General features: G+C 43.0%; 1 protein-coding gene across 1 annotated transcript in view; it reads left to right on the top strand.

The window, feature by feature from the left end:
• Nucleotides 1-16,416, top strand: part of LOC120056103 (synaptic vesicle membrane protein VAT-1 homolog-like) — a 35,220-nt gene that overhangs the window by 864 nt on the left and 17,940 nt on the right. Inside the window, exons 2-7 of the mRNA XM_039004274.1 lie at nt 321-450; nt 2,195-2,410; nt 3,170-3,312; nt 5,012-5,115; nt 6,721-6,776; nt 6,920-7,114. Of these exons, the coding sequence (XP_038860202.1) occupies nt 321-450; nt 2,195-2,410; nt 3,170-3,312; nt 5,012-5,115; nt 6,721-6,776; nt 6,920-7,114 (844 nt within the window). The remainder of the gene's footprint in view (nt 1-320; nt 451-2,194; nt 2,411-3,169; nt 3,313-5,011; nt 5,116-6,720; nt 6,777-6,919; nt 7,115-16,416) is intronic.

The following is a 16,416-nucleotide window of genomic DNA, read 5'->3' as shown; positions in this document are numbered from 1 at the left end:
AGGGAGAGCCTGTTACAGATATGCTCTATCACAGATTGGCTATTTATTGTTCAGTGCATGTGAATCACCATGGCCTTGGAACTGTAGCCCCTTTTAATAGTCTGGAATTCAAGCATGAGTTTGTAGATATCAAACAGCTTGTGTTGTGCTTATCACTGCTCAGGCATTTATTTATTCATACATTTTAAGTCTAAGTAACATTTATCAAATAGTGAAAATGTCCATCATGCAATATTGTGTCTTCTCCAATCTCATAAGTTAAAAATAAATAACTTTGCTTGATTGTGAGGTTAATATCAATGAGACATTTACTGTTGCAGTGGCTTGAACTTCCTGGATCTTATGGTGCGTCAAGGTAATATTGACAGTCCTCCGAAAACTCCAGTTGTCCCTGGATTTGAGTGTTCTGGAATAGTGGAGGCGATGGGAGAAAACACAAAGGGATTTGAGGTCAGTGAATCTAGATCACAGTATGTCACAGATATTATGTTGTGGATTAGTAGCACAACTAAACTCAGCAAAAAAATAAATGTCCCTTTTTCAGGACCTTGTCTTTCAAAGATAATTCGTAAAAATCCAAATAACTTCACAGATCTTCATTGTAAAGGGTTTAAACACTGTTTCCCATACATTCCCATAAACAATTAATGAACATGCACCAATGGAACGGCCGTTAAGACAATAACAGCTTACAGACGGTAGACAATTAAGGTCACAGTTATGAAAACTTAGGACACTAAAGAGGCCTTTCTACTGACTCTGATAAACACCAAAAGAAAGATGCCCAGGATCCCTGCTCATCTGTGTGAACGTGCCTTAGGCATGCTGCAAGGAGGCATGAGGACTGCAGATGTGGCCACGGCAATAAATTGCTATGTCCGTACTGTGAGTTGACTAAGACAGTGCTACAGGGAGACAGGACGGACAGCTGATCGTCCTCGCAGTGGCAGACCACGTGCAACAACACCTGCACAGGATCGGTACATCCGAACATCACACCTGCGGGACAGGTACAGGATGGCAACAACAACTGCCCGAGTTACACCAGGAATGCACAATTCCTCCATCAGTGCTCAGACTGTCCGCAATAGGCTGAGAGAGGCTGGACTGAGGGCTTGTAGGCCTGTTGAAAGGCAGGTCCTCACCAGACATCACCGGCAACAACGTCGCCTATGGCACAAACCCACTGTCGCTGGACCAGACAGGACTGGCAAAAAGTGTTCTTCACTGACGAGTTGCGGTTTTGTCTCACCAGGGGTGATGGTCGGACTCACGTTTATAGTCGAAGGAATGAGCGTTACACCGAGGCCCGTACTCTGGAGTGGGCTCGATTTGGAGGTGGAGGGTCCGTCATGGTCTGGGGCAGTGTGTCACAGCATCATTGGACTGAGCTTGTCATTGCAGGCAATCTCACAGCTGTGCGTTACAGGGAAGACATCCTCCTCCCTCATGTGGTACCCTTCCTGCAGGCTCATCCTGACATGAACCTCCAGCATGACAATGCCACCAGCCATACTGCTCGTTCTGTGCGTGATTTCCTGCAAGACAGGAATGTCAGTGTTCTGCCATGGCCAGCGAAGAGCCCGGATCTCAATCCCATTGAGCACGTCTGGGACCTGTTGGATCGGAGGGTGAGGGCTAGGGCCATTCCCCCAAGAAATGTCTGGGAACTTGCACGTGCCTTGGTGGAAGAGTGGGGTAACATCTCACAGCGAGAACTGGCAAATCTGGTGCAGTCCATGAGGAGGAGATGCACTGCATTACTTAATGCAGCTGGAGGCCACACCAGATACTGACTGTTACTTTTGATTTTGACCCCCCCTTTGTTCAGGGACACATTATTCAATTTCTGTTAGTCACATGTCTGTGGAACTTGTTCAGTTTATGTCTCAGTTGTTGAATCGTGTTATGTTCATACAAATATTTACACATGTTAAGTTTGCTGAAAATAAACACAGTTGGCAGTGAGAGGACGTTTCTTTTTTTGCTGAGTTTATATTGATCTCACTTTGCATTTTTACCCCCCAAAATATTGATTTGTGTCACAGTTTGAAATGGTTAATGTTGATTTTTTGAAATTCATTGGTCAGAGTAGCATGTGAGGTTTGGTGCATTTCTAAAACAAACCTGTAAACATGTCACCTCCAAAATGTGCATTTATCATATTTTATAGCTTACCCTTTCCTCTCTCCAGATAGGAGACCGGGTTATGGCTTTTGTAAATTACAACGCCTGGGCAGAGGTGGTTTGCACACCGCTGGATTACGTCTATAACATGCCTGATGATATGACATTTCCTGAGGCAGCAGCCTTCTCCATGAACTTCGTGGCTGCCTACATGATGCTGTTTGAGGTTGCCAATCTCCGAGAGGGGATGTCAGTATTGGTCCATTCAGCAGGAGGGGGTGTGGTAAGTCAACTCCCGAAAGGAGGTGGAAAGAAAAACACAGCATCTGAAAATGATATCAGTGATGTTACTATAGATACCGCCAAGGTGTGTATCTCTGGTGGCTCTTGAGGGTAATAGCGTGTGGCTATTATCAGACAGCTCAGATGCTGTTTTACATAATGCTGTATTCATGATTGAAGATGATGGTGAGATGTGGCTGAGAAAACGACATCTAGGAAAGATGTGACTGTGCTTGAAGATAGAGAGTGTCTGGGCTGTGCTGGTTACAGTATATATGCACACAGACTCTTCAGACTTTTTATTTTTTTTATTTTACAAGACATTGAATTATCAGGCTCATGTAGCACATTTCCCTTTAGCGAAAGCACTGTTAGTGATTCCCAGCTTTAATAATTAAACATAACTAGATATGTAACTATACTCTAGAGATGCTCCTACAGACTGTAATTCATGAACAACAGTAGAGCGACTGCTCAGATTTCAGACTGATGCACACAATAGGGTATAACTCTGTTGTTTAATTCACGCATGTAGTACCATACTGTAGTGGAGATGGACAAGAAAACATTTACTGTCTTTACCTAGTGTGTTGAATGATTAGAACAGGATGAGAATAATTATTATAATTCTTTTTCATATCAAATATGGATTATGGTTGGTAAAGCTGTGATGCATAACCTGTGGAAATGTCATTGTCTGGATTGTCCTTGTGTAATTGTGTCTTGGAGAGTCTGACTGGGATTGTGCGGTGTTTTTCAGGGTCAAGCTGTGGCTCAGCTGTGCTCCACTATACCCAGTGTCACTGTGTTTGGAACGGCCTCATCTTTCAAACATGAAGCCATCAAGGACTCTGTGACCCACCTCTTCGACAGAAACATTGATTATGTACAAGAAGTTAAAAAGTAAGGTTTGTTTGTTGTTCTACAATAACAATTATTGGGATAAAATCTTTCTTCTAAACATAGAGCTGCAGAGGTAATTGTTCTGCACAATTTTTATGAATAAGACTAATTTGTTAGCAAATGTGTAATTTCATTGGATCTTACAGGTTTATTAAAATATGTTTAGATATAATTTCACATAATTACTAAGAATCTCTTTTGGTTTATAATGTGCAATTTGATATGTACATATGAATTGACAATGATAATGTGATAACGTAGAACACAGAGCATGTAGAGCTCAGGGAGGATGCAGATGTTAGTTGATGCCATATTTGGATGTGTGTGGCTGCGGTCCCCATGGCAACACACAGCTCGTCTCCGAGAGCAACGGCAGTGTGTGAGGCAGTGCTCAGAGGCTCTCTGAAGGCAACCTGCAACAGGCTGTCTGCTGGGGACGTGGAACAGCTGGGCCAATCAGGAAAGCGCCCTGATGCCTCATAAATACTATGCCCATTCAGATCACACTGCATGTCGTTGTCTTGTCTTTTCCAAACATATTACTCACCATATGTTTGTTGCAGAGGGACAAGTGAGAGCCATGAGAAAACGAGTTTTGATTAGACATGGAAATAAAAGTGCTTAAAACAAATTGGCTCCCTATTTAAAAAGACGATGGAGAACAATCTCTGGAGGAAAAATACTGGAGTTTTGGTGCAGGTACAGACAACTAGCGCAAAAATAATATTGCGATATTGTCAAAACGATATGATATATTGTCAAAAATAATATCCCGATATGTAACTATATGGATTTTGTCACCCATCACTAATTATCATGTTTGATTGGCAATCAGTGCAATCCATAGGGATGCTGCCTCCTCAATAGGAGACAATCAGAAAATAACCCTCTATGCCAAGGCCAACTTCATGTCTACTGTCTAATAGGAATAGTGTTTTGGAGGTGAGTCATGCAGTCAGGAGGCTTAAAGCATGTCCATCCGATAATCACATTCTGAATTTATTCTGAAGTGCTTTATAAATGCATACATTCAACCAAGCTTTCCTCTTGAGTTTCTTTCTTAAGGAGCCTAATCCTTGGTTCCCCCTCAGTACTTATTGACAGAGGGAGAATACTGTCTGCTTGCATATCACAATGGTAGTAAATACAGCCATATCAGAGGGAGAGGCAGATTAATAAGCCTTTCATCTCTGTGGCCCCACATTCCTTTCAGGATCAAGAGCAAAGCAAAATTAAATTGGTCTTAAGTCGCCCCTTTTACAATATGCAAGGCCATGGGCATCATAAGACCACCGAGCAGTTTAGCCAAGCAGGCGGTCAGGCCACCAGGCAGAAAGGAAGGCATTTGGACCCCTTGATCAGAACATTGCTCTCATTCTTTCTTTCACATTGGTGCTCTTAAGTGAGTCATGCCATGAAAAACCACACCGATGGTTAACCTGTCCAATGCTTATATGTCTTTGAATACTGTATCACTTGAAATCAAGAGTGGAATTTGATTGAACAAAAGGCTGATCGAAATGTCAATTAACTGGATTGTTTAGTATTTGCTAAAAATATATAAATGTAACTATTGAAATCTGAGCTAAACATTGAATGACTAATAGATTGATAGGCTTCTGATGAAGCCTGCAGTTGAGGCTGTCTGTAAATGAGGAACATGTTGATTATTGTTAATTGAATTTCCTGTATTTGGTAGGATCTCTCCAGAGGGAGTGGACATCGTCCTGGACTGTCTGTCTGGGGAGAACACTGGTAAAGGCCTCGGTCTGCTGAGGCCTCTGGGAACCTACATCCTCTACGGTTGGTGTCCTATCAGGATGCTACTCTTAAATTTGCTACATTGTGCCACCAGTATCGCACATAAGACTCTTGAGATATGATGTGGTGTTAGTCTGTGAATGATGAAGTATCTTGAGTGACATTTTTAATTTAGAACATTTCAAACTTACTGACAGGTATTGTATATAGGTTAGGCACCATTGTACTTGTGCAATACATATACAGTGCCTTCAAGAAGTATTCATACCGCTTGTCTCATTCCATATCTTTTTGTTTTACAGCCTGAATTCAAAATTGATTAAATATATATGTTTTCTCACCCATCTACACACAATACCCCACAATGACAAAGTAAATTCTTTTTTTAGAAATGTTAGCAAATTCATTCAAAATGAAATACAGAAATATCTAATTTACATAAGTATTCACACTCCTGAGTCAATACATGTTAGAATCACATTTGGCAGCAATTACAACTGTGAGTCTTTCTGGGTAAGTCTATTAAGAGCTTTGCAAACCTGGATTGTACAATATGTACCCATTATTCTTTAAAAAAATTGGTTGTTGATCATTACAAAACAACCATTTTCAAGTCTTCCCATAGATTTTCAAGCAGATTTAAGTCAAAACGGTAACTTGGCCATTCAGAAATATACACTGTCTTCTTGGTAAGCAACTTCAGTGTAGATTTGGCCTTGTGTTTTAGATTATTGTCCTGCTGAAAGGTGAATTCATCCACAAGTGTCTGGTGGAACCAGGTTTTCCTGTAGGATTTGCCTGTGCTTAGCTCCATTCTGTTTCTTTTGTATTCTGAAAAACTCCCCAGTCCTTAACGATTACAAGCATACCCATATCATTTCAGCTTTTCATTACGAAATACATTTTAAAAAATTACATTTTACTTTGACATTATGGGGTACTTTATTGTGTTTAGGCCAGTGACGAAAAATTGTAATTTAATCTATTTTAAATTCAGGCTGTAACACAACAAAATGTGGAAAAAGTCAACTGGTGTGAATACTTTCTGAAGGCACTGTTTCCTATGACATAGCTTAGACCACAAATATTTTTTAAAGTTTCTTGTAAGATATAGGCTCAAGCTCTTCAGACTTTCACCTCGTCTAAGGACACTTAGAATACAGATGGTTCTATTATTTTGAGGTAATATCCCTCCATCTACTCAATAGTCAATCTGGACAGAATTTAACCTCATTGAAAACCAGGCGTGCGTTGTGATTCAGTGCGAAATGTAGGTTCATTCAAATGGATTAAAAATGTCACCTGAATATATTTTACTATATTTTACTACTACCCCTGGCTTTTATCTACATCTGAATTGTTTAATTACAAGAGTCTTCTTGGGTTTCAGATAATGTAGAATTAGTGTTTCTGTCAGTATGACAGTCGTGGAGTTGTAACACTAGTGCGGCATGAATCAATGAATAATATGACTGTGGACAGAGTTCATTAGCTGTGCCAGATCTAAAGGAGGCAACCACTCCTCTCCCACAATAACCCCTCTTCACCTCACGGCTCTTTACGGTTCACCCATCACTTCAGCCCAACAGTTAACACCACGACCCTGTCTCTCTCTATAAGCTTGTGTCTTTGTTTTTGTGTTTTCAGGCTCATCAAACATGGTTACTGGGGAAACAAAGAGTTTCTTCAGCCTTGCAAAATCTGTGAGTTAGAAATGCTGAGTCTGTCACTGAGTTTACAGAATGGAACAGTCTGTTTAATATTTATCGAACATTCATTACTTACAATGAAACACAAATTAGTTATTGGGGTAAGTGATGTGTGTGTCTCTGGTTTGACTCCCCAGTGGTGGCAGGTTGAGAAGGTGAACCCTATTAAACTCTACGAGGAGAACAAGGTCATTGCTGGATTCTCGCTGCTCAACCTCCTGTTCAAGCAGGGCAGGTGTGGGCAGGTAAAAACGGTGGTGGAGAAACTCTTCTCCCTCTACAACCAGAAGAAGATCAAACCTGTGGTGGACTCCCTGTGGGCACTGGAGGAGGTAAGGGGACAGCTGGTGGGCAGGGACATTTCCCTGAACACATCTGGCATGATGTCTTTGACTGGCAGGTCTACAATCTGGGAATGATCCACACGGTCACTAAGGAAACACAGATGGGTAGGGAAGTTTTAGAGAAGTTGGTATGGAAACATCTTGGATGGAGTGTCATCTGTTGATTGTCACTGTTGTTAGTGGACGTTGGTTTGGCCTGCAGATGGCAGGTGGGCCGTTAAGACCGGTTGCTGGTTTTGATGGCTGCAGTTATGCGACGTTCACATTCACGCCCACATGAATTCCATACATCAATTTCTCCTCTCCATCTCTGCCAGTGCATCTCTCTGGGTGTCTGTTTTCCTCTTTCTGTTTCTACACTGTCACCAACTCTGTTTGTAAAGAAACACAAATGTGACATTTGGGTGTTTCACACATGCTGCTATTTCTGTGGACTTGGTAGTGGAACTGCTAGTGGTTAGCAGGCAGCTCAGCACGGAGGGTCATAGAGTCATTTATTGAGACTACACTCCTGCTGCTATGAGGTAGATGATTGGTGGTTTAATTATTCACAAGATCCCCTGCTTATAGAATAGTGAAAGGCTTTCCGAAGCTTTTCCTCTCCATTCATATTACTGGTGTTTACCTCCACTCAGTTATATTTCTTTATACACATATACAGTATACATACAGATATTCACCTAAATCTGTCTCAAGTGAAAAAATGAATAGACAAATGTAATTATTTCTGTCCTTCCTATCCAATGTCTAAGACACTACTGTACATTTCAAATCAAATCAAAGTTTATTTGTCACGTGCACCAAATACAACAGGTGTAGACCTTACAGTGAAATGCTTACTTACAGGCTCTAACCAATAGTGCAAAAAAGGTATTAGGTGAAAAATAGGTAAGTAAAGAAATAAAAACAACAGTAAAAAGACAGTGAAAAATAACGGTAGCGAGGCTATAAAGGTAGCGAGGCTACATACAGACACCGGTTAGTCAGGCTGATTGAGGTAGTATGTACATGTAGATATGGTTAAAGTGACTATGCATATATGATGAACAGAGAGTAGCAGTAGCGTAAAAGAGGGGTTGGCGGGTGGTAGGTGGTGGGTGGCGGGTGGCGGGACACAATTCAGATAGCCCGGTTAGCCAATGTGCGGGATCACTGGTTGGTTGGGCCAATTGAGGTAGTATGTACATGAATGTATAGTTAAAGTGACTATGCATATATGATAAACAGAGAATAGCAGCAGCGTAAACGAGGGGTTCGGGGGGGGCACACAGTGCAAATAGTCCGGGTAGCCATTTGATTACCTGTTCAGGAGTCTTATGGCTTGGGGGTAAAAATTGTTGAGAAGCCTTTTTGTCCTAGACTTGGCACTCCGGTACCGCTTGCCATGCGGTAGTAGAGAGAACAGTCTATGACTGGGGTGGCTGGGGGATCCAGGATCCAGTTGCAGAGGGAGGTGTTTAGTCCCATTTATCCATTCCAGGAAATGTGAATAGTTTCTCTGGTAAGGCTGACATGTTGTTATTTGAGTAGAAACAGTCAAGGAGATACAGTGTGTCATGTGATTTGATTGAATTACATTGTGTTGGTCAGGTGGCTAGTTCAAATGACAGAGCCAACCTCTCTGATTCAGAGGGGTTGGGTTAAAAGCGGAAGTAAAGTTTTGGTTGTGTGCACTAGACAATAAAAGTAAATGCCATCCTTTCTTTGCTTCATTTTGTAGCTGAAATTGCTGCCTGCAAACATGTTCTTGCGTCATTCCGGTTTTGAAGTTGCAAAATAATTGGCCTTTCCAGCAGAGAGGGCAGTGCGAGGAAAGCCTGTTTGAACAGTAGGGGACTGACTATATGTTTGATTCTATCCATTTTTTCTTGTTAGAAAAACCCTCCACTTATTTGAAAGTTGACCCTGTGCCCACCAGATGACTCACAGTGTTGTTTCTCAGAAGGATGGCATAGATACTTATTCACTCCCTCTTTGATCTTGGCTTCTACTCAATGTGCCCAACATTCTTTAAGAAGTGAATTTTGCCTGTAATCAGAGAATGTTAATGAAGACCTTTAAAAAACGATAGAAACTCAGAAAAGGAAGTTTATTAGAAATGTAGTGAGTGTTCAGCAGTCCTGGTTTGGTACATGATTCTGTACAGTACACTCTTAGAAAAAAAGGTTCCAAAAGGGTTCTTCAGCTGTACCCATAGGAGAACCCATTTTGTTTCCAGGTAGAACTCTTTTGGGTTCCATGTAGAACCCTAATTAGAAAGGGTTCTACCTGAAACCAAAAGGGTTCTACCTGGAACAATAGTGATCTTCAAAGGGTTATCCTATGGAGACAGCCAAAGAACCCTTATTGATTTTAGATAGCACCTTTTTTTCTACAAGTGTACTGTTAACAAGAGGACATTTAATAAATGGGCTCCCTTGTGTTCAGAAAACAGCCTTTGTTGAACAGCCACCTCGGACTTGCTTGAAGACAGGACAACATTTATTTTATACTGAACAAATTTATTTTGATTTATTTTATTTCATCTTTATTTAACCAGGTAGGCCAGTTGAGAACAAGTTCTCATTTACAACTGCAACCTGGCCAAGAAAAAGCAAAGCAGTGCGACAAAAACAACAACACGGAGTTACACATAAACAAACGTACAGTCAATAACACAAAAGAAAAAAACGCAACATGCAACAATTTCAACCATTTTACTGAGTTACGGTTTATAAAAGGAAATCAGTCAATTGAAATAAATACATTAGGCCCTAATCTATAGATTTCACATGACTGGGCAGGGGCACAGCCATGGGTGGGCCTGGGAGGGCATAGGCCCACCCACTGGGAAGCCAGGCCCAGCCAATCAGAATGTTTTTCCCCACAAAAGGGCTTTATTACAGATATTAATACTCCTCAGTTTCATCAGTTGTCCTGGTGGCTGGTCTCAGACAATCCCGCAGGTGAAGAAGCTGGATGTGAAGTCCTGGGCTGGCATGGTTACACGTGGTCTGCAGTTGTGAGGCCAGTTGGGCGTACTGCCAAATACTTTAAAATGACGTTGGAGGTGGCTTATGGTAGAGAAATTAACATTAAATTCTCTGGCAACAGCTCTGGTGGACATTCCTGCAGTCAGCATACCAATTGTGTACTCCCTCAAAGCTTGAGACATCTGTGGCATTGTGTTGTGACAAAACTGCACCTTTTAGAATGGTCTTTTATTGTTCCCAGCACAAGCTTTTTGTGCATATGGAACATTTCTGGGATCTTGGTTTCTTGTTTTTCCTTTTGATCCTATCAGGCGTTGTGGTGGGAAAGTGACAGACTGACTCCCCACTATTCTGCATGGTTGTCATGGTTTCAGAAGTTGATCTATCCACAGCGTTCTGCAAAGTCATGATAGGGTGGGTGGCACCTTTAAATGCTCATACCAGAATAGGAAAGAAAGTGATTGAGGAATTGAAATCCCTAATTACAGATGTATCACACTGATATGGCATACTGTAATAAGTTATCATTTTTTTCCCAATCAAGATTTTTAATTAGGAAATCATTTTGAGTTGGTAAATTGACTTTTATAAAAGGCTCCCCTATCTTAGATCTGTCCATTAGAAGCATTTTGTGGATTTTTGACTTACAGGCTTTCAGAGTGTTGACTAAACCTACAATCATTTTACTCTGGGGACTGCATGTACTGTACCTGGACATGGCTCTTATTAATCTCTGCTGTTCACTTCTCCCCCAAGAGGGCTCTTCAGAACACATGTTCTCTATCTGGAAGCCTCCACCACACAGAGAGTCATGTTTTGGATGTGAAGGTGTGTTCTGCCTTATGCCGTCACAGCATGGAAAAGTGTTATGTAGAAAGTCAGGGAGATTAGTACCTGCTGCTCCATACTCAAATCAAATCAAATTTTATTGGTCACATGCGCCGAATACAACAGGTGTAGACCTTACAGTGAAATGCTTACTTACGAGCCCCTAACCAACAGTGCAGTTTCAAAAAATACAGATAAGAATAAGAGATAAAAATAACAAGTAATTAAAGAGCAGCAGTAAAAAAAAATAACAATATATACAGGGGGATGCCGGTTAGTTGAGGTAGTATGTACATGTAGGTAGAGTTAATTAAAGTGACTATGCATAGATGACAACAGAGAGTGGCAGTGGTGTGTGTGTGGGGGGGGGGACCTAGAAGCCTCTTGGACCTAGACTTGGCGCTCCGGTACCGCTTGCCGTGTGGTAGAGAACAGTCTATGACTAGGGTGGCTGGAGTCTTTGACCATTTTTAGGGCCTTCCTCTGACACCGCCTGGTATAGAGGTCCTGGATGGCAGGAAGCTTGGCCCCAGTGATGTACTGGGTCATACGTACTACCCTCTATAGTGCCTTGCGGCCGGAGGCTGAGCAGTTGCCATACCGGGGAGTCATAAGATGTAATAACATACTAACTACGCTGTCTGTATCACCTGACTGATACGTCTGCAGACTAGTCACTGCCCGGAGCAAAACTACTCTGCTAATCATGAGGAGACTGCAGCTGGTACTGCAGAAGAGGGCGAGAGAGTGTAAGGGCAGAGAGAGAGAGAGAGAAATTAGTGAAGGTTAATGAGAAAGCAAGGGATAGTGGAGGATAGTGTTTTGAAAGGGAGAGGTTTGAAGGAGGCTTCAGTGCTGTAACATTTTACAGCATCGCTGACACTAAAGCTCAGCCCTAATAGTCATCGTTGTTTATGATCCTACTGTTCTGCTTGGAAACAATACCAGACCCAGAGGGCGAAATAGATGAGTTGGCCATGTCTTCTCCAAGCAATGTGAATCTTATTACCTGTGTTGTGGCCATGCTTTCTGGATGCCATTTAACCCCCTGAGCTGAAGATGATTATCTGGATACTTTCTATGACAGCAACATTCATCATTCAGCACCAGTGTGGCCAGGGGCCTCGCTGTGATTGTTTGGTATGGTCCTCTACCTTCTGTTCCACAGTAGTCATGAGGGAACTCATGCACCATCTCCCCGTGACATCCTGACCAGGGGTTATCCTTTTGTTCTCCACAGCCTCTTAATGTCTCTAGACTCGGATTTGTTTTGCAAAGCAATATATCAAACGGGTTTGCACAATGAAAAGCAAGTTTACCTATAAGGCCCTTGTCTTGGAGAGCAGCTTTGAAGCCACAGACTTCAATTACTACAAACTATTTCTGAATGCCCTGAGCATCACAGAGGCAATTCTCTCCTGTGCCATGAGTCAAGTGAAGTCCTGGAGAGATCCATAGTGAAGTTCAGGGGGCTATTAGAGGAATGCAGCCAAAGAATGCACAAAGCTCCCCCTTAGAGATGCACATCAACCAGCTGTATCCTGCTCCTCCAAACCAGTCAGTCTTTCACAGCACTCCAGGAAATGAACACCCCTCCAGAAACACAACTCTAGTATGCTTTATGCTGTGCTGCTCACTCAGGGAAGAAACCATTTTTACCTTGGGCCACATCCATTTGTCTGTTGCCTAGGAATTGTCAGTGTCCTGACACCTGAACACGTTTTGGTTGTTTTCAGACAGTTGTTTACTGTTGTTGCAGAGCTCTCCCTCCCACCCAGCCTGGCTGTTCCACTCTGCTCCCCGATACCTCAGATCTGGCGTTGACAGGAGGCAGGCAAGGCAGCCAGGCAGCTCTGGACAATCTGATTTATGGTCCTCTCAGACAGCACTTGTTAAAACTCAGCACCAGCAGTGTTTTCCCCTCACCAGCCTATCAGGCAGAAGGCCATTACTGACACTGGCATTACTCAGGATGTACTACCACCGTAGCCAGGCTACAGATAACGCAAGCCTCAGTAGATTCACTAGTCCACCTTGTCCTGGAAATATGTTTCGATTTCTCATTAATGAGACTGTCATGGTTCAAGTCTTCTGAGTTGTCACCTAAATCTTGTGTAACACAAGCTTGAACCACACTTTCAATGCTTTAATGCGTTCGTCTTTACCTATCTGTATCCTATCCTACAGCCGAGAAGTATTCTCAACACAGCACCTTTTCTGTCGCTACTTGTTGCTCAGTGGACTCCTGCTCAGCTGTCTCGTGTCGCTAACTGAGCTACAGCATTAGTATTACGTGGTTGTATATCACGCACAGCTCTCGGTTTGGCCACACCAGATCTGGCGTTACCTCCCCGGCTGAGCCAAGCTTGGCACTGTTGCCATAGGAACCACAGCCCTGCATTGATAAACAGGCCGGAGTGTAGCCAGGGACTTCTCCGAATATGTGGGTGGCAAGAGAGTGACCAGGCTGCCACACCCTGTTATGACACCCTAGAGCCATTTTCACTGACTAGTGACCTGTAGGACTGTGAACTCTATCAGCAGCATGTGGGCTCTCTGACACACTGAAATGAACCGTGCTAAGACAGGCATGTATTATGGGCTGTTATCATTGTTAGCTACTGATTCCACCAAATGGTCTGATCATTCCTGTTTGTTCCAGTGATTCAAATGGCTGTTGTCATTCACCCCATGTTTGCTCTGGCTCCTGCACCTTTCTATTAACACTATCATGTAAATTAAGGCTCTTAAATCTGGGCCTTAGCTACGCTTGTTGATTTAATGACCTCGCACCTGGCAAACCTGGCCTGTGTAAGACAGCATGATGAACACAGTCCTCTCCTCTCGTAGTAGGCAGTAAGCTGAATGTTTCCAAATGGTAGAAGAAACTGAAGCCCTCAGAAAAGGTTGTCTGCTGTTATCTGTTCATCTGTAATACATGGAGGAAAATGGATGGCTGACTATTATTAGTGAATTGTTCATAAACATGTGAAATGATAGACATTAATGTTATTCATCAGTGTGCAATCCAACTGATTTGCAGAGATAAATTGAACAACATGTAAACGGCTGTAAATAACTAGATAATAACACTGTGATTCCTAAACACTATTCACTTTGATTAATCTTTTTTGAAACTTCTTTCCTTATATGCACAGCATTGGAAATGTACATTTCTGTGTCGCTTGACTAAGTGGACTATTTTCTTCTGCATTGTTAAAAGTGTCAAGTCAAGATATCTCCATCACAGCACACTGAGTTTCCTTCAGGTGATCGACGGGAGCTTGTGAATTTTCTAATTATAATTGTATCACATCATAATTTCCAGAATAATGACAGTTTCTCTTTTTCTCCATTAAGAAGTCTGAAATGCTGTCACTTTTGTTGGTTTGTAATGCACTTCTATTTTCTTGTGGCTATAAGCAGTCCTTTGGGTATTTTCAATCCACCGATGTGGTAGACATTTTTAGATGGGATCTCTTTATTTCTGCTGACAACATCCCAATTTGAAGACTATTAGACATTCATCCTTCATATTGTAAGTACATTTTCAAAAAGACAAGCTTAGCTTACCCCTTCAGTACTGTGCTATCTTTTCTATATGCACTTACAGAAAGTATTGAATGTTCCTGAGTTGCTGAGTTACTTGTCTAGAAATGATCAACAACCAATTTGACAGAGCTTGAAGAATTCTGAAAATAATAATGGGCAAATATTGTACAATCCAGGTGTGCAAAGTTCTTACAGATTTACCCAGAAAAACTCACAGCTGTAAATGCTGCCAAAGGTGATTCTAACAAGTATTGACTCAGTGGTGTGAATACTTATGTAAATTAGATATTTAAATATATACAGTTGAAGTCGGAAGTTTACATACACTTAGGTTGGATACACATTTGTACACATTTGTGGAGTGGTTGAAAAACGAGTTTTAATGACTCCAACCAGTCATTAAAACAAATTTTTCAACCACTCTACAAATGTCTTGTTGACAAACTATAGTTTTGGCAAGTCGGTTAGGACATCTACTTTGTGCATGACACAAGTAATTTTTCCAACAATTGTTTACAGATTATTTCACTTATAATTCACTGTATCACAATTCCAGTGGTTCAGACGTTTACATACACTAAGTTGACTGTGTCACGTTCCTGACCTGTTTTCTTTTGTCTTGTATTTATTTAGTTGGTCAGGGCGTGAGTTGGGTGGGTTTGTCTATGTGTGATTTTCTATGTTGGGATTTTGTGTTCGGCCTGGTATGATTCTCAATCAGAGGCAGCTGTCAATCGTTGTCCCTGATTGAGAATCATACTAAGGCAGCCGGGGTTCACGTGTGTGTTTGTATCTCGTGTCAGTGTTCGTGCCACACGGGACTGTTTTCGGTTTTGTCACGTTTGTTGTTTTTTTTGTATTTGTAAGTGTTCAGTTTCGTTTTGATTAAATCAATATGAGCACTAACAACTCTGCGTTTTGGTCCGACCCTTACTCCTTCTCCTCATCCGAGGAGGAGGAATTAGACAGCCGTTACAGAAACACCCACCACCAAAGGACCAAGCGGAGTGTAAAAGGGCAGCGACAGCAGCAGCAGCAGCGCAAAAAGGAGAATTGGACATGGGGGGACGTTTTGGACGGCAAGGGTTGCTACACATGGGAGGAGATCCTGGCTGGAAAGGATCGCCTCCCATGGGAACAGCTGGAGGCAGCTCGGAGAGCAGAGGCAACCGGAGAGAGGAACCGGCGGTATGAAGGTACGCGGCTAGCATGGAAGCCCGAGAGTCAGACCCAAAGATTTCTTGGGGGGGGGGGGGGGGGGGGGGGGGACACGCGGAGTGTGGCAAAGCCGGGTAGGATACCTGAGCCAACTCCCCGTGCTTACCGTGGAGTGAGAGGGCGTCGTACTGGTCAGACACCGTGTTATGCGGTAAAGCGCACGGTGTCCCCAGTACGCGTGCTTAGTCCAGTGCGGGCTATTCCACCTTGCCGCACTGGCCTGGCATCGAGCCGGGTGTCATGAAGCCGGCCCAACGCATCTGGCCTCCAGTGCGTCTCCTCGGGCCGGCGTACATGGCACCAGCCTTACAAATGGTGTCCCCGGTTCGCCAGCATAGCCCAGTGCGGGTTTTTCCACCTCGCCGCACTGGCAGGGCTACGGGGACCATTCAACCTGGTAAGGTTGGGCAGGCTCGGTGCTCAAGAGCGCGTGTCCTCCTTCACGGTCCGGTTTTTCCGGTGCCACCTCCACGTACCAGTCCTCCGGTGGCAGCCCCCCGCACCAGGCTGTCTCTCCGTCTTCTCTCTCCAGTTGCTCCCACCTGTCCAGCGCTGTCAGAGCCTTCCTCCTCTCCAGCGCAGCCAGTGTCTGAGCTGCCTGCCTGTCCAGCGCTGTCTGAACTGTCTGCCTGCCCAGCGCTGTCTGAACTGTCTGCCTGCCCAGCGCTGTCTGAACTGTTGACATCATTTGAGTCAATTGGAGGTGTACCTGTGCATGTA

Source organism: Salvelinus namaycush, chromosome 1 (genome assembly GCF_016432855.1).
Source record: "Salvelinus namaycush isolate Seneca chromosome 1, SaNama_1.0, whole genome shotgun sequence".
NCBI classification, from domain to species: domain Eukaryota; kingdom Metazoa; phylum Chordata; class Actinopteri; order Salmoniformes; family Salmonidae; genus Salvelinus; species Salvelinus namaycush.
This window is presented reverse-complemented; position numbering and strand designations above follow the sequence as displayed.